Genomic DNA, 26,094 nt, shown 5'->3' with positions numbered 1-26,094 from the left:
TAATAAAGTCGCAAATATGAGAAATCCCACCTGTGTTTGGGCTTAAGGCCATACATTGTGTGGTCATACATGGCGTTGAGTTTCTTCTCTCCAAACCAGTTGAAGAAATTGATCGGCAGCAGCTGGAACAGGATATGGACAAACCTTGTGTTGTACTTCATGTCCACCGGCAGGCCGTTATCTGAAACCTGACGGATCACCCAGGCGCCACGACGGGTGCTCATAAACACCTGGTCAACAGCACAGAAATTAATTAAGCTCCCTGCAAGTAATGGAGTGTGTTATCTTAAGATACAGAGAAGAAGGAACAAGAACCTGTTCTGCCACTCTGCTGATCTCCACAGCAATGTCGCCTCCCGAGTTACCGATGCCGATGACCACCACTCTCTTCCCGTACATGTCCTCAGGACCCTTGTAGTCCCAGCTGTGGAGGTACTTTCCTTCAAATGTCTCAATTCCTGCAACAAGTGTTATTTGGATGCAATTTCTTCTTAGGTTTTGAAAAATCCATCATGATTGTTTCATTAAGAAGTTGGTATAGATGTATGCGAAACACACAAGACCAAGACATACCTGGAAAGTCTTTGAGCGGCAGGTTAGGGTAGGTGTAATGACCAGAGCAGCAGATGACTGCATCAAACACGTGCTTCTCCTCCAATCCATCTTTGTTCTCTGTCACCACCTCCCACTGACCAGTGTGAGAAAAATCTGGTCGCTGTGCGACTCTCTTCACTGACGTCTTAAAAGACCCAGCAGTTATTAAAACAGGCTTGACAACAGAAATTTGGCTGAGAGTAAACACTTCTTAGCAAATAACTAGATTTTCTTTTTACCTGGAAGCGAATGTATTGTAGTAGTTTGAAGTGCTCTGCGTACATCCTGAAGTATTTCAGGATTTTGGAGTGGTGCATGTAGTTGGGGTAATCAGCAGGGATGGGAAAGTCACTGTAGCACATCATCTCTTTGGAGATATTGATGGTGAGAGAGCGGTAGATGCTGGCCCTGTTTGGCTCAGAAACTTCCTGCATAGAAATAACACTTTATAGGAAATTAGGCTAACCAGAGGACAATTAATTCAATGGAAGGGTTGGGGGTTAGGGTAACTGTTAGGGTAACATAATATTAAATATTATAATCATTTAACAGATTACAATTTTGAACTTCAATGGGTTCTTACAAAACAAAATCTCAAAAGTGTGGCATTTGCATAAACTTCTAAATAAAGTCCAGTGCAGCCAACTGCTTTCAGATTGTAAACAGTAAACAGAGTCCACCTGTAAGTAATTTACTGTCAGTATTAAAAACTACAGCTGTTCAGTTCAATTCAGTTTATTCACATAGTGCTAATCCATAAGAAATATTGTTTCAAGTCAATTGCATACATTCCAATTTAATCCTAGTTATCAAAACCATGCAGTCAAGTTCAGTTTGTTATTCAAATTGATAAAAAGGTTTTATATTCAAGGAAATCTAGCAGACTGTTTCGAATCACCTCATTCACTCCTCCTGGATGAGCAGAGGTGTTAGAGCAGCATCATGTAGACGCATAAATGTTAGTCATGTGCTCCAGAAATCTGGGTTTTGTGGAAGACTTCAAGAAGAAAACCATTGTTTAAAGGGCAAGGATGCTTCTTCATTCTTCATCAGGGACAGGGAAGCTTGATAGAGATGATAGGAAGATGGATGGATGGATGGATGGATGGATGGATGGATGGATGGATGGATGGATGGATGGATGGATGGATGGATGGATGGATGGATGGAGCAAATTACAGACCAGTCCTGGATAAAACCCTGTTAGACACATCAGCCAAATCTATATGCACTTTACACATTTTATTTGTTTATTTGTTAAAAAATCTTTAGAAAATGTGTGGAATTTTTTTCTTTACTTTACAAGTGTCCTCTGCTTTGTGTCAGTCAGGCACATAAAATCCCAATAAAGTACATTGAAGTTTATAGTTGTACATGATAAATGTGGAGTGTGAATACTTTTGCAAGGCTTTCAATTCAATTCAATTCAAAGATACTTTATTGATCCCCGAGGGGAAATTAGAATTCCAGTACAACCCATCCAAACATACATTATGACACAAGACAAGGGAGACGGGTCACCGAGGCTTTGCTGCCCACTCACAGGCGCTGCCCTTAGATGAGAAAAGAGGCCACATTAGGAAAGTAGAGGGGGAAAAAAATCATATTTCACACTTTATCCTTATCAGGATACAGTTTGAGATTGCAAAACATCTCAGCACAAAGAAGCAACAAATTTACAAAACAACATCATGCTGGGAACGGTGAAGGTGGTATGAGGAGGTGCATATGTTTATCTTGAGCATGTGTGTGTGTGCAAGTGAGTGTGTGCAAGTAAGTCCATGAAGCACTGTCACAGAGGCCATTGTCCTTGATGGTTCGTTGGAATGTTCATCAACCGGCCACAAAGTTCTGAGCAGGTCCACAGGTTTGCTGATTCAAAATACAGACATTTAACCAAAGAGGGGGGCTTGCCTTGAACTTCCAGAGTCCCCCCATGTCATCACTGCTTTCGAAGCAGGTCGGCTCCATGCCCTCATCCAGACAAGCCTTTACACTGGTGAGACCAGAGGGGCCCGCCCCGATTACTGCGACTCTCTGCACCATGATGGAGCTGCAACAGGACACTGGATAAACTGAATTTTAGCAGTTTTAGTTGAGCAATTCCACGTAAATGCATAACCTCAGGTTTGATTTGGTAGCTTTTACCAATTTCACTGTGTTTTTAGAGACTTTGCTAAAAACCTAAAAACTTCTTTCTTCCCCAAACTAACTTAGCTTCTTTGTCTCATCCAGTGTTCTTCACGTCTTTCTGTGTCATTCTAAAAATGCTGCATTGATTTATAAACCAAAAGTTCACCTTTGGACTAGTTCACTTTCAGACTACTTGCACTCGGTATAAAGCAATTAAGTTTTTCTCCCACTGTCTGCATTATAATCCTATCGGCTTTTCCGATATGTGAAGCACAAGGCAGGGCACAGGCGATTCAGTAATAGCATTAGCATTCTACATGAGCTGCAATATATTATCTTTACATTAAAGCACTTTGATCTGATCATTCCAAAGTGTCAACATTAATCCATCAGTCCTTGCAAACTCCTTCAACCCTTTTGTTTCACTTTAAGAAACTACACAAAGTCTACCATTCTCTGCCTGATAAATGAACAGATATCCAGTGTGCCTTATATCATTCTTACCGTAATGACCCTTGCGTGTTGCTTTCCTGTCAGGTTGGAGAAGCAGCACCTGAGTGCAGCCTTTTATACATAAAAGAGTCAATAAAGAGGCTCATTGTTTTCTCTTTTTTTTTTAACCTAATTGCACAAAAAGGCTTTTATAGGCTTGAGCAATGTTTACCCAAATCAGTGCGGTTTCACTATGACTAAAGTTCAGTTTGTGTTCCAATCAAGTGAGTGGGAGATGGCTGATGGGTAAACGAGAGGAAGTCACTGTAAATTCATAGCTTGTAGATGCATCTGCATGAATGTATTAAGTGTGAGTAAGATGACCTCTACCTTCAATGTACATTTTCCAGCTTCAGTCTGCAGAAATATTAAAAGCATTCTTCAGTAAAGGACTTTTCTCTATGGTATCTTGAGGTTTATCCTTCATGACTGCTACATTCAAAGCATGATAGACAAATTCCTCCTGAAGCAGCCTCTGAAAACTTACTTTGACTTTTACTTCATTGCAGACAGTATACACCCAAATTATTAGATCTTTTTTGAACAACATGCTCTTTATTAAGAACCTTGCAAAAGCATTCATACACCTTGACCACAACCTGTATTCTACTGGGATTTTAGACAAACCAACATAAAACAGTATACAATTTGAATTACAATGAAAATGATGTATGGTTTCAAATAAATATCTGAAATGTGTGGTGTGAATTTCCATTCATACCCTCAATCCCCAAAAAGTTTTCCTTAATCTTCAAGCTCCGTTTGATTGGATAGGGAACATCTTTGAGAATCAGTTTTCATGTATTGCCATAAAATCCCAATGACATACACTAAAGCATGTGGCTCTAATGTGGCAAAATGTGAAAAAGGTTGCTTTTGTAAGCTTCTGTACATCCATGTCTGCATTACAAGCCTGGAAAACATAACAATAAATGTAAGGAGAGTAGAGCTTTAATATACAGAATGATTATGCTCCCCACCTTATGATTTCAAAACAGTGAATTGAAGACCTAATTTGTTCCATTCTTCCAGCTAAAACATGTTAAGGTTTTTGCAATAGCATGTTTTGTTAAGGAAAACTCTGAAGTGCAGATGAAGCATGCTCCTAGTTTTATCCTGTGCTTTTTTGTGTGTAGAAATTGTTTCTTTTCTTTTATTTAAAAAATGCATGGACATAATTGAAAATAACCATAATCCACAGTCATCTAAACCGGCTCTCATTGCAATGCCTGATTGACTATGGAGAGGTTTCAGGGTATAAGGTTAATGCAGGGAAATCAGAGGCAATGAAGAAAACAGGATGTTGACCTATGTGCTTGGACGGACAGGTGAAATTTAGGTGGTCAAAAGAAGGTTTTAAGTATCTAGGAGTCACTTTGACCCATACCTCAAATCAGTTATATAAAGCAAATTAAAATAAACTTATTTCTCAAAACAAGAATGATTTGGAAAGATGAGAGATGCTTCCTTTGTCTTTAGTTAGGAGGGTAAAACTATCAGGATGAATATTCTGCCAAGATTACCATTTCTTTTTAATTTGTTACATCTCACTGTTCCTGTATCTACCTTTCTATTTCTAGATAAGCTTATTTCCAAATTTATATGGCAGAACAAAAGGCCACCAGTGAGACTTAAGGTCCTCTGTGCACGCAAAGATAATAGTGGATTAGACCTGCTGCATTTTAGAAGTTACTATTGGGCAGCACAACTTGGGAAATTGGCTTCGTGGATGAAATTGAATATATACACAAAATGGGTTCATATAGAGCAAGCTTCAGTAAAAGGTGTGTCAGTCTCAACTCTCCCCTTCCGAAATTCAAAAGCATGTCCCAAACTTAAGGTACAAAATGAATGGGTTCAGTTTGGGAGAAGACAAGATGAGTGTTTAACTTACCTTTATCTCTTTCAAGGGCTACAAAAATAATGAATGTGTTAGGGTTAATTAATGATTATATATGTTTTAACTTTAATAGAAGTGAAGCTTGCTGTTCAGAGTGATTATATCTTATATGTACAAGAGCTGCAAGATAGAGACAGGATGTTCTAGAACATTCTGTCAGTGCAGCTGTTTCTAATCAATATGAGTGTGCATCTCTCCCTGTTTTGTGCTTGGAACATTTTGTAACCAGGGCCTCTTCTCTTATGAATAAAAGGCAGAGAGAGCAGGGGCTGTCTCAGAGTGTGGTGTGGAGGCTTGTAACTGAGCAGCCTCTGAGACACTCTCACCTGCAGGTTAAAATGAACTAACTTCTCTGTGTCTTTCTTTGTGCAGAATTGTGAAAGTGTTTGGTGTTTAAACCTAACATAAATGGTCCTTCGAGCCGGAGACCAAGACGCTTGACGATCCCAGTGGGTGAGTGAGATTCCAGACAAATCTGTGGCCACAGTACTAATACCCTTTCCGGGACTGGTCCCTCCCTGACAGGCTGGGGTCTGACGGCTGACGGTACTCCCGAGGACACAGAGAACCAGTGAGTAGGTCTTTCATTTAAAAGGAATGAGTGATGAAATGCAAATGACCTAAAATAGTACAGTATAGAGAAACCCTGACAATTCTAGACACTATCAGGTGAACTAAAATAGACAGTTAAATTCCGCAGGAGGGTAGACTCCCTTAGTTGAAATAGACTAATTAAACTCTACACAGGACGGCGGAGTCCTCTGTTGAACTAAAATAGACAGTTAAATTCCGCAGGAGGGTAGACTCCCTTAGTTGAAATAGACTAATTAAACTCTACACAGGACGGCGGAGTCCTCTGTTGAACTAAAATAGACAGTTAAATTCCGCAGGAGGGTAGACTCCCTTAGTTGAAATAGACTAATTAAACTCTACACAGGACGGCGGAGTCCTCTGTTATGTTTTTGTGAAAGTAATTACAGTAAGAGTAAAACGCGTAAAAAAAGTGTGACTGAAAAACGTGTGGAAGAGTGAATGGAATCGTAATGACCATTAGGTCCTTACTTTTCATATAAACTGAAAACAGATAGTAAATGGTGAGCCTTTGTGGATGCTTGTAGGCAAGAAAATCCCACCTGAACAGGGTTGAAGTGGATTTTACCACAACTGACTTCTTGATCACCATCCTGTTTTCAAATACATAAATCCAGTATTTAGAATACACCAGGTATTAAAAAACATACTGGATCTAAATCTAGTTCAAAATGGGAAAGGGGCAAAGTAAAGAGAAACAAAGTAAACTAATTGACTTAGAAGGGGAGGTAAAGTTTATGGAGAACTATGTAAAAGGAGCAGGTATGATCTGTCATAGATGGAATAAAAAATAAAAAACATGGGTTTTTGGGCAAATTAGATACAAAGGATGTCTTAAAATTACAAGGGGATCTAAAATTAGCAATAATGAAAACTAAAAAGAGAAAAATAACAAAGAACAATGGGGGAAGAACAGAGAAAAAGCTCTGATTTAACAGAAATATGTACACGATGGCATAAAAATACGGATTTTCAGGTAACTTAATTATCACTGAAATCCTAAAACTACACGGGGATCTTAAACTGGAGATTATGCATTTAAAAGATTCAAGAGACAATGTGGACAACATGGAAACTGTCCAACTGGACAACCCAGTGAACAATGACTAGAGTTGTTAAAGAAGTAATCTGAGAGTAAAAGATTTTGTAGGCAAGCATTAGTGAGAAACAGGTGCTTTAAAAATCATTCTATGGTGTTATACTACCAACAATATCATGATAAAATGCAAAAGATTCATTTTACAGGGAAATAATTCCATATTTGGCTCAGATTGTGTGCATTCTTGATTTTTCCTCTTTGAGAGAAGTTAAATTTCAGCTCTGTGAAACGACCTTGACAAAGAGATGCAGCTGCCTGAAAACAAAGATAAAACTTCTGCAAACAGCAGAAGCCTGTCTCTGCTGAAAGGTCTGAAAAAATTGTAACTCTACCCTGCATGTGTCAAACTCAAGGTCCGCGGGCCAAAACCGGACCCCAGAAGTTTAGTGATTCTCTAGAAGTAGAGCCTTTTAATATGGTGATTGTGTGCTTGAATGTTATTTTGTCAATCAATAAGCAGTTTTGTCTACATTCTGCCACAATCTGCCTTTTGAAAATGTTTTGAATCTTGCTCTTTATGTATAAAAAAAAAAAGAAAGAAAAGAAAAATTGGCTAAAGTCTGCAGACATAAAATGAACCTGGATTGAAGCTCTAACTAAGTTTATTTAATCTGAGATCTTCTCCAAATGCAACAGTATATGTCAGTCTACATGAGATACTAACAACTTCACCTACTGGTATAATATAAAGATGTGATTGAATATGTGAAACAAACAATGATGAAAGTTTTTCAACAGGTGATGCTCATCCAGGAGGAAGACAGTGTTCCTAGGAAATGCAGCTCATTCATTAACAATCATTTTTTCTCCTATAGGTGGACGTTTTGCTGATTAATCATAGGCTGGATCTATGAAACATTATGTGCACAGAACAAATGACCAAGGTTCTGACTGACTTATGAACCTCACTGACCTGACAATGATAACATGACACCCAACAGATAACACCTTTAAGGTGGATCCACTAAGACCACCTTATTGATTCTTGGTGAATAAAAAAAAAAAGAATTGAAGCGTTCAAAACAGACCTTGTGGAAACAAAAGGGGTTATGAGGAAACAATGTGCATTTTAAGAATAATAGAAGTCAAATTATGTTCAAATCTTTGCAAATAAAAATTACTCTGACAGAGAAATAAGTAAGTAGTGTGTGAATGTGTGTGAATGGGAATGACTGATTTCATTGTAATGCATCTTTGAGGGACATTAAAAGCGCTAATAAAGGTCTGATGTTCTGATGATCTTTGCCAAATTTATATCTTAATAAGGTTTCCAGAATCTTTTCCGAAAAATCATATAAAGATAGCAAAGGTTCTACCTGTATTAAAAATACTGATAACTATAGGAAAGTTCATAGATCTGTCTTCAATTTTTCCTAATTCTTTTACAAACAGGTTATTTAAACTTTCATGTGGCCAAATGTCTGTGTTTGACTTTCTGTTTTTGTGAAATAAATGTCTGTTTCATGTCATGTAAAAATTAGAGTCCTCAACATTACCATAATAATATTAGGTCAGTTCTCTATGGTAAAACAAAAAAGATTTTAACAGACGTTTAGACTTTTTCCAGTCAGGTTCAAAATGATTGAATTAGACTCAAACTTAACATAAGATTAAATTAACCTTAACAGAATTACTGGACTGGACTGAAATAGAGAAAACTTGAGTTAATTGAAACAAACTTTAGTTACTTGAACTAAATACAAAGCTGACTGAAACTGTATGTTGTATCTATAAAACTGGGTAAAACAAACTAAGATTATAAGATATAATATGCCCTTCATTTTTTGTGTTCATCAGTGAGTGAGTTTTTATTTTTTTTATTTTTAATAAGAACTAAACCAAACATTATCTGAAGAAATAGCAAAAAGCCGAAAAGACTTAAAAGATACCCCTCTGACAGATGGAGAAACATTATTTGTAGACGGGTCTTCCAAAAAAGATGAGAAAGGTAAAACAAAAACCGGATATGCTGTAGTGACTCTTAATAAAGTACTAAAAGCAGAAGCACTCCCTTCACACTACTCAGCGCAAGCTGCTGAGTTAGTAGCCTTAACTGAAGCATGCAAATTAATGACAGGAAAAAGTGCAACAATATACACTGATAGCCAGTATGCATATGCAACAACGCATACTTTTGCACAACATTGGAAAAATAGGGGTATGATTACCTCCACTGGAAAACCTGTAACACATGCAGCACTATTAACAGAGCTATTGCAAGCAGTCCAACTGCCAAAAAAGCTTGCAATATGCAAATGTGCGGCACACACCACAGGAACAGACACTGTGCAGAAAATAAACCTATCCTACCAAAAAAACCTATACAAATGGGCAGCAATTTCGAGTCATGGAGTTTCTCATGTCTCGAGAGGAGGAATGGTAGGATTAGTGAACAAAATATACACAACATATGGATTTAACTCTTATTCAAAAAATTTTTGTAGAACATGTTTGATCTGTGCTAAACACAATGCACAAGGGAACTTCAGACCAAAAAGGGGACTAAAATAAGTTTCTTAATAGCAGTGTTTATTCTAACCATCATAATTTGTGTTGTGGTCATAGCATTGTGGTATCTGTTGTAGCATTGTAGCTCTTCATCTGACCTTCAGAGAAAGTCCGGCTACAAAGGGAGCTGCAATCATAGTTTGCAGCTGTCTCAAACCGGTGAAGATTGTCCACAGCTCTGTTACAGGTTTTTAGGAAGGGCGCCAATCTACAGAAAGATGTTCACGCCAACACACAAAAAGATATTGATAATAGGGGGCGTCATCTCGATCATAATTGTAGGTGCCCTGCTAATATGGGAAAGAAATCATAGAACACTGCATAAAAGATCCCGGTCATCTGACCTTGACGAATCTGACGACAATAACAGGTGTGGAACAAAAAGAGCTTACCAATTCGGATTAATGGTGTGTGTGCAGTCAAACACCACCACGAATCTTGTCATTCCACTTACCAGTCTTAGCCGTAAAACAGAAAAAGGCCAAGATTATAAAAACTACAAATGGTACTTGACTAATGATCAAAAACAAACACAATGGGCCACAATAGTAGCTGATGCAAATAATGAATGGACCCCAACGTGGGGCACTACTGCATATGCAAAGCACCAGAAAAAACTATTCAAACTTAACGCAACAAGCACAGCTATATATCTAACTGTGAATCTTACAAAAACCTCCCTAAAACCCCCTGGGAGCAACTTACAGGGAGATTGTTGGCTTTTCCTACTAAGGGCCTATTCATCAGGGACGGATCCCAGTTTCCTACTGTTTATTTGTGAACATAAGAATACAACGACTCTCTCTCAAAAAACAGTAGAGAAAGGAGTTAGAATTGATCCTGAGAACCTGACCACAGACGACTGGTTCAAAATATCTACAGGAATATCTAAAATAGATAACAACTGGCTCTTAATGGCAGAACAGGCTGCCCAGGCAGCAAAAACAGATTGTGTAGTATGCATGGGAGCCAGACCCCTGCTACAAGTGGTTCCCTCAACGTTGACAGAAAAATGCCTAGTAGAAGTAATGAACAGCACAAGACCCTCGACAAACTGTACTATGTGGGATAAGATTTATCCTTTGACTACCGCCGAAAAACAAAAACCGATGTTTTCAAATAAGGTTGCTCCAGGAAATTTTTCCTGTATAAACCGAACAGGTGTGGGATCAAACATAAGCAGACTCAATAAAGATCAATGTCACTCCATCATAGCAGTAGGTGTCAGCTTTAAACCTAAAGCACGCAGCGACATCTGGTGGTGGTGTGGAGACGATAAACTGTATGACAGGTTGCCATACAACACAACTGGATTGTGTGCATCAGTGTCATTAATATTTCCCGTGTCTGTTATTCCACTCTCAGTAGCAGAGTTGTTGGGTACAGTAGCCAGCATATTTCCACACACCTGGAAAAATAGAGAAAAAAGATCAGGATGGAGTAAAGACGACCCTACTTATATAGATAGCATAGGAATACCAAGAGGAGTTCCTGATGAATATAAGTTAGCAGATCAAGTAGCAGCAGGTTTTGAATCCACCATATGCTGGTGGTGCACAATAAATAAAAATGTTGACAGAATAAATTACATCCATTACAATGTGCAACGACTAGGAAATAAAACTGAAGAAGGATTCTCAGCCATCCATGAACAATTGTCAGCTACCTCTTTAATGGCTTTCCAAAATAGAATTGCTGTCGATATGCTCTTAGCTGAAAAAGGTGGAGTATGTTCAATATTTGGGCATCAATGTTGTACATTTATTCCAAATAACACCGCAGCTGATGGGAGCCTCACCAAGGCCCTGGAGGGCCTTAGGTCACTTAACAGCAAAATGAAAGATCATTCTGGAGTTGACACCACAATGTGGGATGGGTTTGGAGAAATGTTTGGTAAATATAAACAATTAGTGTTGTCTATCCTTATGTCAATAGCAGTCTTTGCAGCTATTCTCACATTGTGTGGATGTTGCTGTATTCCGTGTATAAGAGCTTTGTGCACTCGCATAATAACCTCTGCTATTCAGCCAGTCAAAACAGAAATGTCAGAGATGTATGCCCTCCTGAGACCTGAGGAGACAGAAGGAGCCAGTGATGATGATGATGATGACCAGGAAGAAGAAGAGACTTCTCTGCATTTCCCTGATCTGTATCTTGACCCTGACGACAATTAGTTGTATACAGTAAACTTAAAGACCTCCTGCTACTTTTTTAATGACATGTACAGATAAAACACACCATGATGTCTTAACTGAAAATCTGAGAAGAAAAGGTTAATGATTGATGTATCAAGTGTTTAAAACATTTATAAAGAGGAGGAAAATGTTAGGGTTAATTAATGATTATATATGTTTTAACTTTAATAGAAGTGAAGCTTGCTGTTCAGAGTGATTATATCTTATATGTACAAGAGCTGCAAGATAGAGACAGGATGTTCTAGAACATTCTGTCAGTGCAGCTGTTTCTAATCAATATGAGTGTGCATCTCTCCCTGTTTTGTGCTTGGAACATTTTGTAACCAGGGCCTCTTCTCTTATGAATAAAAGGCAGAGAGAGCAGGGGCTGTCTCAGAGTGTGGTGTGGAGGCTTGTAACTGAGCAGCCTCTGAGACACTCTCACCTGCAGGTTAAAATGAACTAACTTCTCTGTGTCTTTCTTTGTGCAGAATTGTGAAAGTGTTTGGTGTTTAAACCTAACAGAATGTCTGGGATTTCCTCCCAGCAGAAATGGACAGTGGTTTCATCAGATGGGCGGAGAAGGACCTCATCACATTAAATCAACTATTTAAAGTAATGACTCTCAGGATTTTTTCACAACTTCAGGCAAAGTATGGCATTGATTCTAAGGAGATATTTAGATATTTTCAAATTCGACATTACCTGACAACACACAAAGAGTGAGATAAAATTAAAAAAGTTCCATCTAATTTTAAACAATTCTGGGTTGGGATAGCCGAGAATAAAAAGAATACTAAAAACATAATATCCTGTATATATGGTAGGATCCGTCAGGATACATCAGTGGATACGCTTGATGTGAAAGGTAAATGGGAGCTGGAAACTTACACCGTAATTGCTGATGAAGGGCAGGAGGGTTTCTGGAGATCTTGGCAGTAATGTTTGAGCAGCCCAACCTGGAGAGAATTTGGCTGAAAGGTGAGAGTGGGATATTTTAAAAATCCCTCGGTAATGGCTAGTTTTGCCAAAAACTGTTCCCCCCCTGTGTTGGAGTGGTTGTGGAATGATAAGGGACTTCTCACACATTTTCTGAGATTGTCCTAAAGGGCATAAATTCTGGGTGAACGTGAAGCAACAAATAAGTGAGATTTAAGTAAATCTTTTGAATCACAGCAGCTAGTTTTGGGTATGGTATTATTAACGGTTTAGGTAAAAATACTATGTTGATACTCAGAGATCTTATGTTGATTGCACATAAAATAAATCACAGTACACTGTCATAAACACCAGTCACCCACAATGGAGCAGTGGACCCAAAAATGAAAGGATGTAACTTGTATGGAACGCATAACGGCACCCTTCAGCTTCAAACGGACTTGTATCTTAAAAAATGGAAAACTATTATAAGGTATTTAGTTAAGTGAGAAAATTGTTCCTGTTCATCTGGGCTGGATGGATTTATTTGTGTTACGTTTTATTATGCTGGAACCGACAATACTTACAGAAAATAACCTTTCACATCTTTGTCATTTGATTGTATGTTATTTCGTCAAATTTGATACCAATGTGAGTGTTTGTGCATGTCATACTGTGTGAGACTCTGTCAAGAAACCCGTTCTAATAAATGTTCAAAAAAGAAAAATACAAACAAAATACAAAAAAGAAAATAACAGGATATAACTTACTTGGTTATAACTCTGCAGGATATAACCTTAAATGTCTACAGCCTACTGTTCTGGAATGACGCTGTTGCCATCACAGAAATGTTAATGATCTTCAGCAGGGTACCAATGTAATCCCACACCATCACAGAGCAAAGAAAAACATGGACTGATTTATCTGACAACAATATGTTTCATCTGTGGAATTTTCTGGTCCCTCCCAAGAAGACGGCAACCTCCAAGAATCTTTACAAAGTCCGGAATACTATTCAAAGTAAGGGAATGACAGTTTGTATCTGAAGCACCATGGCCAGAATTTAAAGAAAAATAATTATTGTTTTAACAAACTTTATTGTTTTAGTTCTTTACTTGTGCTCTTTGAAAAGTAGTATCTGTTCTGGATATCATTTTGGTTTGTTTTCAGCTTTAAAACAGCTATAATTGAGTAATTTCTTGATTGGTTTTAACTTATTTCACAGATTAGGTGAACATTATCTGTGTAGTAATGAAATTTATGAGTTGCTGTCTAATAACGTAAAGGATTCATCCAAGAAGAGAAACCCGGTGAACTCTATTTCTAAAGTGTTACGTTTTCTTACCTTATCACATACACTACACATAAAAAGTTAGGGATAGTCGGCTTTCAGGTGAAATTTTAGAATGATCCTAAAATGCACTAGAACCTTTACAGGGGAACTTAATGTGACCTTCTCTGTACCTTTGAATGCTCATGTCCAACGGTTTAATGTTTCTGTACTTTTGTACAACTTCTCTAACAAGCAGCTTAATGACACAACTTACGACAGGTGCTTGATTCATAAATGTCCTGGTTCAATCAGAATTTGTTTTTAAGCAGGCCTCTATCATGCTGTTCACATTTTTACATCATGAGACCAACAAAACAATCAATCAACAGTACCTCACCATTGCGAGGCTTCAAACAGGATGTTCTCAGACAGAAGTGGCCACTGAGCTTAGAGACTCACAGAGTGTCATCAGCAGGTTTCAACAGAGAAACAGAGACTGGAAGAGTCACAGAAAGGCATAGAAGTGGACGTCCTTTAGCCACATCCCACTCTGATGTCCGCTTCATTGTGAAGAGTGCACTGCGAAACTGGATGATGAATGCCACTCAACTCCAGGCACATTTAAGGGAGGTGAAGGGCACCTAAGTGTCCCGTCAGACCATTCAAACCAGTGACGGCTCTAGACCAAATTTACCAGGGGGGCCACAGTGGGGCCAGTGATTTGGACGATAAAAGAAACAAAAAAAAAGTCAATATTTCATCGTTTAATATATTGGGTGAGCTCCAGAGCCACGTGTGGCAGGTTGCAGACACCTGTTTGAGCAGATGAAAACTGTGATTCTATCTTAATATGGTTGGAGCTAAAAGTGCAACATCTTAATTTTTTATTTGTTATCAAAGTAAAACTGTAAAGGTAAAAAGTAAAAGTGGTCCAAGGGACCAATCATTTACTGTTTCTGTGCCAGGGCATATCATAAGACATATATTTAGTATTATATCTTCGGCACAGGGGCCATATCAGGGGCCTGGACCAGTTCAGAATCAGAATCAGAATCAGAAAATCTTTATTGCCAAGTACGTTTTTGGACATACAAGGAATTTGTTTTGGCGTAGTCGGTGCAATACAATACAAATTAAACAGTATAAACATATCTACAATATAATATAAATATATGTGCACAGTTTTAAGTGAGTGAGAGTAAGTATAGAGCAGTATAAGATGCAAGAGCAATACAACAGTGCAGATGATCATTGTGCAAGTATGGCAGTGCAAGTAAAGCAGGAGTCCAAGCTGAGCGTTAATGTAACGCATAGAGTTACAGGTTACAGGTGTCCTGTCAGCAAAAAAAAAGGGTGGGGGGAGGGGGAGTGTCAGTGTGGTTTCCGGGCTTTGTTAATCAGGCTGGTGGCAGATGGGAAAAAACTGTTCTTGTGACGTGAGGTTTTGGTCCGGATGGACCGCAGCCTCCTGCCAGAGGGGAGAGTCTCAAAGAGCCTGTGACCGGGGTGGGAGGGATCAGCCAGAATCTTCCCTGCCCGCTTCAGGGTCCTGGAGGTGTACAGACATCACCGACACCCTCCTGGACCCCCTCCAATTTGCCTACAGAGCCAACAGGTCTGTAGATGATGCAGTCAACCTAGCCCTTCACTTCATCCTCCGGCACCTGGACTCCACAGGAACCTACGCCAGGATCCTGTTTGTGGATTTCAGCTCTGCCTTCAACACCATCGTCCCAGCTCTGCTCCAGGAGAAACTCTCCCAGCTGAGTGTGCCCGACTCCACCTGTAGGTGGATAACTGACTTCCTGTCTGACAGGAAGCAGCGCGTGAGGCTGGGGAAGCACGTCTCTGACTCCCTGACCATCAGCACCGGTTCCCCCCAAGGCTGTGTTTTCTCTCCTCTGCTCTTCTCCCTGTACACCAACAGCTGCACCTCCAGTCACCAGTCTGTCAAGCTTCTGAAGTTTGCGGACGACACCACCCTGATCGGACTCATCTCTGATGGTGACGAGTCTGCGTACAGATGGGAGGTGGACCATCTGTTGGACTGGTGCAGCCAGAACAACCTTGAGCTCAACGCTCTAAAGACAGTGGAGATGGTTGTGGACTTCAGGCAGAACCCAGCACCACCTGCCCCCATCACCCTCTGTGACTCCACAATGACACTGTGGAATCTTTCCGCTTCCTGGGAACCATCATCTCCCAGGATCTCAAGTGGGAGCCAAACATCAGCTCCCTCATTAAGAAAGCCCAGCAGAGGATGTTCTTCCTGCAGCAGCTGAAGAAATTCAACCTGCCAAAGACTATGATGGTGCACTTCTACAAAGCCATCATTGAGTCCATCCTCACCTCCTCCATCACCATCTGGTACGCCGCTGCTACAGCCAAGGATAAGGGCAGGCTGCAGCGTATCATTCGGTCTGCTGAGAAGGTGATTGGCTGCAGTCTACTGTCGCTCCAGGAACTGTACACCTTCTACAGGGGCACGGGCTGTTAATAATGCTCAAGGGCACATCACACGTTATTGAGACATTAGCAGTTTTTGTTGTGGTGTACCCACCACTGTTGTTGGCTTTTGTATCAATAAATTGTTTAAGATGAAGAAATCACCATTACAAGCTTCTACCTAAACACTGTACTTTCATGATGTAATATCACTGCAGTGTGAACTGTTAACCTTTTCCATTAATATCACCCGAAAGCTAAATAACCCTAACTTTTTGAGTAGTGTATGTAAAAATATCTAAAAGACAGTTTTATGTAGGCCTACAATAAATAAATAAAGTGCATTCTGTGTCGTGTATTTAAGGAATGAGCATCATTGATGATCCACTTTTGTATCATGTGTTTGCATATTGGAATGAAGGTTTTAAAATCTACTGTGTGCCTTCCTGCAGTCACCATCTCATTTTTATTTACCTATACTTAGCAATTGCCTGACCACCTGGGGAGGAGTTTAAATGCTCTATAAAGACTTGAGTGCTCAAAAGGGGTCAAATAATTATCGGCCAAATTTATCAGCCAAATTGAAAGTAGTTTGAACTTCTCTGCCACTCGGTCAGCCACTTCAAATAATTAGCATGTGTTGGTGAATCTTCATCGGTGCAGACAAAGCATCTGCATAGCATAGCATAAGATTCAGTAAAGTTATCTTTGCTGCAACATTTGATTTGCACTCATGCATTTTGCAGTAGTGGTGCCTCAGAACTCCATTTCCACGTTGTGACAATAATGCCACCAAATGTTTTGACATACCCATATACTTCTGTGGCAGCCAGAAAAAAACCCCACTAAACAAGAGATTCAGATGTGTAGGAAGGGGATGATGGAGTGTTATTTTGTCAAAGCATTGCATCTTTGTAAATGGTAAACAGCCTGAACTTAGCACTTTATCAAGTCCCCAGAGACCTCAAAGTGCTTTACACTACAATCAGTCATTCACCCATTCATACACACACTGACACAGTGACAGAGGTGAGCTACAATGCAGCCACAGCTGCCCTGGGGCAGACTAACATAAGTGAGGCTGCAATACACTGGCGTCACCGAGCCCTCTGACCACCATCCGTAGTCAAGTTGGTTGAAGTGTCTTTCCCAAGGACACAACGACGGAGATAGACAGATGGGGGTTCGAACTGGCTACAGGTTACAGAAGAAACTCCTACCACCTGAGCCACAGCTGCTCCTTTTTGTACACATAAAAAACAAAGCAAATATTTAGTATTATGATGGGTGAACTAGAATCTGTATGACCTCAAAAATAAGACATAATTTTCTTTATATTTGTGTACACAAATGTATTAGAAATGACACCAAGTCGTTTCAGATGCATTCCGTTTAATAAAAAATCTTTACATTCAACGTTTACAGAATATTTAACAGCAGAAACAAATCTATTGACACAAGACAATGCAATCACACCAACATATATCTGAACACTTCAAGATAAGGTCTGCAGAATTAAGTTATAATACAGTATATCGGTTTTAAGCAAATCTGAAAACAGCCGATGAGTGCAAAATCTATCAAAGAAACAAATATTAACAGAGTAACATCTTATTTTATTTTTATTTATTATCTATTAAGATCTGTGCATAATTTTCACAGTGAGACAACCATAAAATAGATTTGGTCACAAATTTGCTATTCAGCTTATTCTGATTTGCAACAGAAGACTATGAGGTTAAAAAGTGAGAAGTCGCCAACTTAGCTGGATGTACTGGGAAGACCATTGGTCAGTTATTGCAGAGAGAGGGAACAGTATTACATGGGTCAGTCAAACAGTTTGTCAAATGGAACATCTGGACCTGGCTCAAACCCAACCGGTGAAAATCCACATGGATTGGCTTGCAGTCAAAATTCCTCCAGAAAGAGGAAAAAAATATCCAGGCTAAGAAAAAAACAACATTTACTACAGTGCCGTAAGCCTTCTCTTTGTCAAAATAAAATGAAGTAACTTAAATATATGCACAACTACTTAAATTTAAATCAGGCAGCAGATATTGAAAAGCACTTGCAAAGCATTCTGGTGGTGTTAAGAGTTTTCTTATTGTGGAGCAAAGTTTTCACATGATTTTTCTGTTTCTGGTCTCTTCTAACTGTCTGCTCTGATCTTCCATATAAATACAAAACACATTTGTAACAACAATAAAAAACATGTTGTGAATGAACTGATTATCTACAACATACATGTCTTTGTAGAAGAATTCATACCACTTGAACTTTTACATTTTGTTGCATTATATCACAAACGTCTTGTGTCATACGTGTTTTTCACCTTTTTCTTTATACAAATAAAAATAGGAAAAGTGTAAGCTGAATTCCATTAATCTCCCTTTGGTCTGATACCTCAAAAAACCCAGAGAAGATGCTCTGGTTTACATGCAAAACTCTGTGTGGAGGAAAAATACAACACTGCACCCTAAACCCACCATCCGCACAGTGAAACACAATGGTGGCAGCATCATGCTGTGGGGATGTTTTTCTTCAGCAGGAACAGGGAAGCTGCTCAGAGTTAATGGATACAGCCAAATGCAGGGCAATCCTGGAGGAAAACCTGTTAGCAGCTGCAAGCAACTTGAGACCAAGGTGGAAGTTCACCTTCCAGCAGGACAACAATCTTAATCATACAGCTCAAGCTTTAATGGAATGGCTTAGATCAAAGCATATGCATGTGATAAAATGGCCTAGTCAAAGTCCAAACCAAAATCCAACTGAGAAAATGTGGCAACACTTGAAATTTGATTTATACAGACACTCTACACTCAATCTTTTGCAAAGAAGAATGAAGAAAAAATATAAGCGTTTAAAATACAAATTTGAAAACGGTGCATCCCTTCTCTTCCAGTTCACGATGACTTATTTATGTTTGTCTATCACCGACAATCCCAATAAGACATTGAAGTTTGATGTGAAAAGTCTCAGGGAGTATGAATACTTTTGCATGGAACTGTATATGTATGACAAACCCCTTCTCTTTACTTCAAGCCTAGCTGCTATGGCCCATTATGCTCACCAGTCACCTTAATATGACACATTCCTGACAACAAAATTAGGTTTTAAGGGGGCCTTTCACTTAATCTGAAAATATGACTTTTGTCTAAGCCGTAGGTACGCACCAATTTCCTAAATGACACCATTTCAACAAAACCTGTCACAGCCTGCAGTTATAAGGACACAAAGCAGTTAACCAATGCTTTGCAAACCTCCTGCAGACTTGAATCAGGGTCATCAACCTCTGTGACCATGTGACTATTAAACACACATCTAAGTTTCGACATTCCCCTGATGGCATCACTACAAAGGATTGAAGTTGTGCAGAAGTGTGACTTTAGCGTCAAATGTGCTTTTTACTGAAAATAGTAAATACAATCCAACCCCATATACTGTGAAATAACAGCTGAAGTCCAGCAAGACTCTTCATACTGAGACACCTGGATGTTAGTCAGGCCCATTTGCAGCTTACTGCCTTTGGAAATCATTGTGAAGGAATTTAAAACAGACCACCAGCGCATTCACAAAAAACTAACTTTGTTGGTTTGCAGAAGAGAAATAAGATGTTAGGTTTTGTCAGTCATGTGAATCTGTTCCAACACAGACAGGTAGATATGTTTCCATATTTATTACTCTATGTGGTAAAGAAAATTACAAAACTGCACACCACCTTCTGATCTCTATGAACGTCCTGACAATAAACCAGATGATTACATAACAAAACAAAGTCATCCACGCTTCTTGTCAACAAAAAATGCCTACGGAAATGTCCTACAGTAGTTCTCCTACAATTTAGGATGTACTGTAACTATTGACCAGTGAACACGTAAATATGCAGTATGTACCCATGGACTTTTAACTGAAGGACCCTGAAGATGTATCACATCCTTTGTGGTATAGATGTCAGGAGATTAGAGATAAAGGGCTCAATCGGATCTTTAAGGAACCTGAGACTGCCGTCCGTGCAGAGATTGGAAAGCTATCATTTCTGTTCATCAACACCAATATGGACAACTGTACACAACCCTAATGATCTAAATGCTTAGACAGCCTCATAATAGGGGCAGAAAAGGGTTTCAGGTTAGTTTTTATCTTGTCCACATGAGTGAGCAACAAGTGGTTAGGTAAACATCTTGTAAACATGAGGATGGCTGCATAATACATAGGCTCCATGGGATACAGGTAAACACCTGAGTATTCCCACACCTCTGCAACAATTTCTGTGGGAAAAATCTCAAATCTAACTGGAAATGCAGTTAACTCTCTACTTGGCACATTAAAAAGAAGTCAGCAGCTGTAAGTAAGAGCCTGTCAGAACTGGACCAAATCAGACCAGGATCGTTTCTCCCCGTTAATCTTGCTTTTTTTTTTTTTTTTTTTTACAGATTTCCCTATAATGTATGTGTGTTTGAGTATGCACTGGGAACTCGGGTAGACATTCCCAGATGTATCTGCCAAAGTGGAGGAATTACTTTAAACCTCAGAAACCTTAGATTCTGGACAGGTTCTGACAATCACTTGCTTGTATTTAAGTTTTAAATGTGTTTAATCTGTCCTTCAACCACTCTCTCGAGATAAGTAAAAAAATAAATTACATTATCAAAATATCTTACCATTATTGATTATAGAATTTAATTGGCCAACTCTGAATGCAATAAGCAAATTATAAAAAATTAGAAGTTATGGAAGTTAATAGGTGTTCATGTGCACTTAGAAGATTAAGAAGAAGAAGCAGAAGGAGGACTAGGAGGACACCATATGGCTGATATTATTATCACTGAACTCCTGGCAACACATAACTGATCATATGGTCCACCTAACCCACATGTTTGAAACACATTTACAAATCTCCCTCAAAAACAGTGAGTTCACCAGAGCAGTGACACTGCAGGCAACTTTATTCACAAGTAGAAAACGTCTAAACATGCAGCCTTTTTATTTCTTAGTGCATTTTATGGATTATAGTTCACAAACAGTACATTAACTGAAGGAAAAAAAAACTAATAATATCATAATCATGTGAGTTTATAGAAAATGTAAGCATGGCTGAGTTATTCATTAATTGGAGATACTCTGTGTTATATTTGGTTTATAGTCAGATCAATATATTCAAAACTTGGTCCTAAAAATGAATTTTGTAATCGTCTGTGACCTGATGAAGCGGTTAGTGAATTGAATAAAGTGATAAACCGAGTCTCGTCCCATTGGTGATTAAAATCCTCGAGCTAAGCAGCCACAACGTTGTTTTTAAAGCTGATAGTCTTATTCCAATGATCTGCAAAGATGTTTGGATCCTGGCATTTATCCAGATGTTATTTAGACAGGACTGTTGCTGAAACCCAGAGGACCTAACTGCCAAGCTCCAAGGATCTAAATGTGATTGATCATCTTAGAGCTTCACCTTGATGAGCTGAACTTCATATCCAAAAAGAAGCCAGCTGTATTGTTCAAGACAACAGAGGACCTCCAGAAGATTCAGCCCAGGTCCTGTCTGATTATAATTATTATTATTATTGGGATGTAAGACGGAGATGCGCAGTATTGGTCATGTTTTATAACGTTGAGGATCAGTAAACGCAGTCTAACTGCAAACTTGTAAGAACAATAAGAACCAGACAGTGTGTCAGAAAATAGCAGTGCTTTGTGGAACTCTTCTCATGAAAAACAAAAACCCTTAGGGTATAAAAATAATAAGAAAAAAAGTGTATTGGCCCTTAAAGTAAACACCTTTACGCCTCCTCTCCTTCTCTTGTAGTCCTTAAAATTAAGCTAAGTGCCCCAGCAGCCCCTGTAGAGTTTGAGGAGAGAACCACAGTATCTCCACCAGGTTGTACTGGCAGTAACCCATCCAAAACCCAAACAGCACATCTGTAACATTGTGCCTGCCCAGCAGCACACGGCTTAGCCCCACCAGGCCCACCCATAGCAAGACCAGGACCCTCAGCGGTGCAGCCAGCACGAGGTGAGCCAGCAGGAACCGTCCACACATAGCGGCTCGGGTGGCGTGCCCGGAGGGGAAGGAGTAGCGGTCCACAGAGAAGGTGGCGAACATGTCCATTTGGTTGTGAGCCGGCCGACGTCGACGCACCACTGCTTTAACTATGCCGACCAGGATGAGGTCCAGCAGAAGGCCTGTGATGTAGAAGTAGAAGAATATATATGAAGGCTAACTTGTAACAGCTGCTGGGCTGTGGATTTTCAACACTACAGCATAAAGAGGTAGCCGTCCCCTATATACACAGAGCATTACTGTAACAAGATCAGGAACATCAAACTCAATCAGTTTCTTGGCGCCATGTAGTGGTTGTATAAAGAAAGAACCAGACACTAGTCCTAAATCTCAGAGCTGCCATTTCATGCTTCATGCTTCCTGTACCAAACAAATTTGACATGTAATTTTCACTTAGTTTATTCATCTTGTTCAAGTTTCCAGATTCAGTAAAAGCTCAGTGATCCTGACAACAGTCTATATTACACCATTAAAACCACGTGGCGTAATTAAACCTCATTACAGCGCCATCTCCTCAGTCCTTCTGGAATTATTTTTCCAACAGACTTGACCTAAAACTAAAATTACACGTGCTACTAATAACATTGGCCAATGGCTTTACTCCTAGTGTCCTAATATGTCCACACAGTGAGAAACAGATGCTGCCTGCGGCTCCACATCAATGCAGAATAAAACACAGCAGGCTTTGTCATAACTCCGATATAATACATGATGCTGAACTGACAGGTTACTGAACACTAGACCTAAAATGTGGATTTAGAGAAGAAAACTGGAATAATGGTTGCACACTGTAATACCAGATTTAATTATTCCATGAAGAAATTGGAACAACAGAGCTTTTAGGATAGATTAGCAAAACACCAAATTGTCAATATTAATGTAATTGATAATTAAACATTGACAAGTGCAGTCTAAATACATTGCACTTAAAACATTGCAGCCAAGAAACCCACTGATATTGAACATGTTTATATTTCAATTAACTTTTTTTTTTTTAAACGTAGGAAACAAAATATAATTTAGTGTCCAGTTTGAATAGGCTAAAATCAAAGTGTGCTGCACAAATAAAGATGTCAACATTCATTAGGTGTTAAATCAGACCGAAATGTGATGTCAGCAAAGGCCACACTTAGTATTTATTTCATTTATTGGTGCTGATCTTTTCATTCCAAAATTCTACTGGAATGTTTCTTCGGATCACAAGAACGTCCAGTTTAAACAAACTGAGAAGCAACGTTTGGGATACTTTATGTACCAGATGTAACTCTGTGGTACAGAACGGGGGTTTGCTTATTTTAACCGAACTGAGCCTCAGACAACATGGAGCTCAAGATGACTGAACAGGCCATGCTCAGTGTTGTAAAGCAGCTCCTTTATAACATGAGCTTTTGAATCTAGTTATTCCACACAGCAGTCATTGTTCCTATAGATAGCCAGTAATCAGGAAACTCAAGCTCAGTGATTGAAAGCATCTGAACTGAGCAAGCGGCATACTGAAAACTAGACGCTAAGAAATGGTGAGAATTCCTTTGTTTTAGCGGACTTTTACGGAATAATTCAGCAACACAAATATGGGTATCTGGTATTCCATGTTCTGCATTCTCGAACTCATTCGCTCCTTTAAATCAATCCAACAGCTTGTGAAGTGAAACAAACACTAAAAATAATAACTTTTTAAAATGAACCAAGCTAATAACTAACACTTATGTTCCCCGATGCAGACTTTATAAATTGTTCGCTCTGACAACCAGTTACTGTGTACCACTGGCAACAGCACATTTTGCTGTTAGACTATGATGTTGAAGATATGTTCCCAGTAAATGAAATTGACAACAGCAGCACTGATTAGAAGAGCTTTTAAGATGTCCCTGCAATGCTGAGGTGATGCTCGGCCAAAAGCTGCTAGGAACCCGCCCAGCAGATGGGTTTTAGGAAAATGATTGTGAAAACCAGTAATTCTCTTCACTGATAAATAGTCATAAGTGATGCATTCAAATGCTTTGGTTAATTTTAAGTTTTCCTTTCCTAATGGGTGAATGGCATGCCAACTCAAAGACCTCAGTTAATGCAATAAATGTCATAATGGCTGTCATATTTCTGTATTTAGGGATCAAAGAAACCTTTGGCTGTTTTGTGCTTCAATGTTGTATCAAAATATTTCAGGAGCCAAAGAGCAAACACCTAACCTGGTCAGAGCAAGACAGCGGAAGGAAACTGTAACCAAACAAGCTACAAAGTCCAAATGTGAAACAGATGGATAACGCTGGTTAAGGGTAGTGCCACAATATATAAAAAAAAAGAGATGCTGATTATGATCACGACAGGAAGCATCACTTCTAGCAAAGATCATGCAAGATCTGAAGGGGGTGGGAGACAGAGCAAAGCAGGGAATATGCAGTCAACAGTAAATCCTAACTGAACTAGTACTTAGTAAAGTTATTGTGCTGTTGACATGCCATATAAGTATGAGAATCAGAGTAAAAACACCATGGTGAACATTTGACAGAGGACATTTACCCACGAGCAGGTTGAGCATGACTTCCTGTCCTGCAGCTGTGTCGCTCTTGTACAGAGAGTAAGCAGCACCTGCCAGCCACGGGATGCCATGGCCGGATACCTCGATCAGCTTCATCAATGGGCGCACACTGCCACAGGACGAGTCCTCACAGGCACACACGCTGAGCCGCTTGGACAGCCAAAGGTCGATGGCGAGCAGGGAGCTGAGGGAAATGCTGATAAGAGACGGGTTGAGCCGTATACCGTCCTCCTCAGGTGGCCCCTGACCACTTGCCGAGCCCGTGGAGGAGCCAGAGCCCCGGCGGCGTAAGGGGCTCTCCGAGGCCCGAAGGCGGACGGTGGTCGGGTCGGAGCCCTGTCGCTCGAGGAGGTGCCGCGGGGAGGACCGGTTGACCGGCTTTGTCAGCGACGCGAACTCGAAGGAGCCGCCGAGCACCGGGCTTCCATCCCTGCGACCGGTGTTTTTGGCTTTAGGAGAATGCATTTATTCTTTTTATAATTTAACAACCTTTACAGCCGAGTAAAATGAATTGCAGTTATAAAACAACGATAAAAATGTGAGCCGCTTTGCGAAGAGTTTCGTTTCTTTCGCTCATCTGTTGATAATTCCTGTCACGTCCAGGTAATTTCTTCTTCTTCTTCTTCTTGTATTATTTTTGGCAGTTGGCAAATAACGTTATGATGTGCATTACCGCCACCGACTGGTATGGAGTGTGGTTCTTCATGGTTTTAAATCTTATTTACTATTACAACAATCAAATTCTATTTATTAATTTAGTGCTCTTGAAAAATCTAATTATAATTTGAATATGTTTGCTACCTAAACTTCTTTGCAAAGTATCTCTCAAAATAAAATTTTCTTTAATACCTACAAATTCTCTCCTTAAAATTGTTCTTTCTTGTTCATATTTCTGACACTTCAATATTACATGTTCTATTGTTTCCTCCTCTCCACAATAATCACATTTTCCTGTATTATGTTTCTTCATCTTGAACAATGTAGAATTAAGTCCTGTATGTCCTATTCTTAATCTTGTAATTAATCTTTCCTCTTTTCTACTCCTTCTTCCAGTTCTTACTTCTCCTACTATCTTGTTGATTCTGTAAAACCATCTTCCTTTCTTTTCTTCATCCCACCTTTTTTGCCACTCTTTCCCGATTCTCTGTTTAATTATATTTCTTGCCTCTGACCTACTAATATTTATTATAAAGCTAATGTTGTTTTGTGTTGCCTTCTTTGCTATCCTGTCCGCCTTTTCATTCCCTCCAACTCCTACATGTGCTGGTACCCATAAAAACACTAATATTAATCCCATTCTTTGTATTCTAAATAAAGTATGTTTTATTTCCAACAAAATGTCTGGTCTACCCTCTGAATGATTATGTTTTAAA

At 39.3% G+C, this 26,094-nt stretch overlaps 2 protein-coding genes across 4 annotated transcripts in view; both read right to left on the bottom strand.

Annotated features, from left to right (window-relative positions):
• Nucleotides 1-26,094, bottom strand: part of LOC124873268 (flavin-containing monooxygenase 5-like) — a 51,662-nt gene that overhangs the window by 20,783 nt on the left and 4,785 nt on the right. Inside the window, exons 1-5 of one of the 3 annotated variants that reach the window (XM_047373793.1) lie at nt 2,509-3,220; nt 834-1,022; nt 574-739; nt 316-458; nt 31-230 (exon numbers count right to left, since the gene is read on the bottom strand). In XM_047373793.1, the coding sequence (XP_047229749.1) occupies nt 31-230; nt 316-458; nt 574-739; nt 834-1,022; nt 2,509-2,640 (830 nt within the window). In that variant the 5' untranslated portion in view covers nt 2,641-3,220. Of the gene's footprint in view, nt 1-30; nt 231-315; nt 459-573; nt 740-833; nt 1,023-2,508; nt 3,221-26,094 lie in introns of those variants that run through there. The other 2 variants (XM_047373792.1, XM_047373790.1) reach the window with 2 other exon arrangements.
• On the bottom strand, nt 17,503-25,395 carry plpp6 (phospholipid phosphatase 6). Its single transcript, XM_047373794.1, has 2 exons — nt 24,703-25,395; nt 17,503-22,307 (listed from the first exon to the last, which is right to left on the bottom strand). The coding sequence occupies exons 1-2, from the start codon at nt 25,184-25,186 to the stop codon at nt 21,940-21,942; spliced, it is 852 nt and encodes a 283-aa protein (XP_047229750.1). The 5' UTR covers nt 25,187-25,395; the 3' UTR covers nt 17,503-21,939.

Source organism: Girardinichthys multiradiatus, chromosome 9 (assembly GCF_021462225.1).
Source record: "Girardinichthys multiradiatus isolate DD_20200921_A chromosome 9, DD_fGirMul_XY1, whole genome shotgun sequence".
NCBI classification, from domain to species: Eukaryota; Metazoa; Chordata; class Actinopteri; order Cyprinodontiformes; family Goodeidae; genus Girardinichthys; species Girardinichthys multiradiatus.
This window is presented reverse-complemented; position numbering and strand designations above follow the sequence as displayed.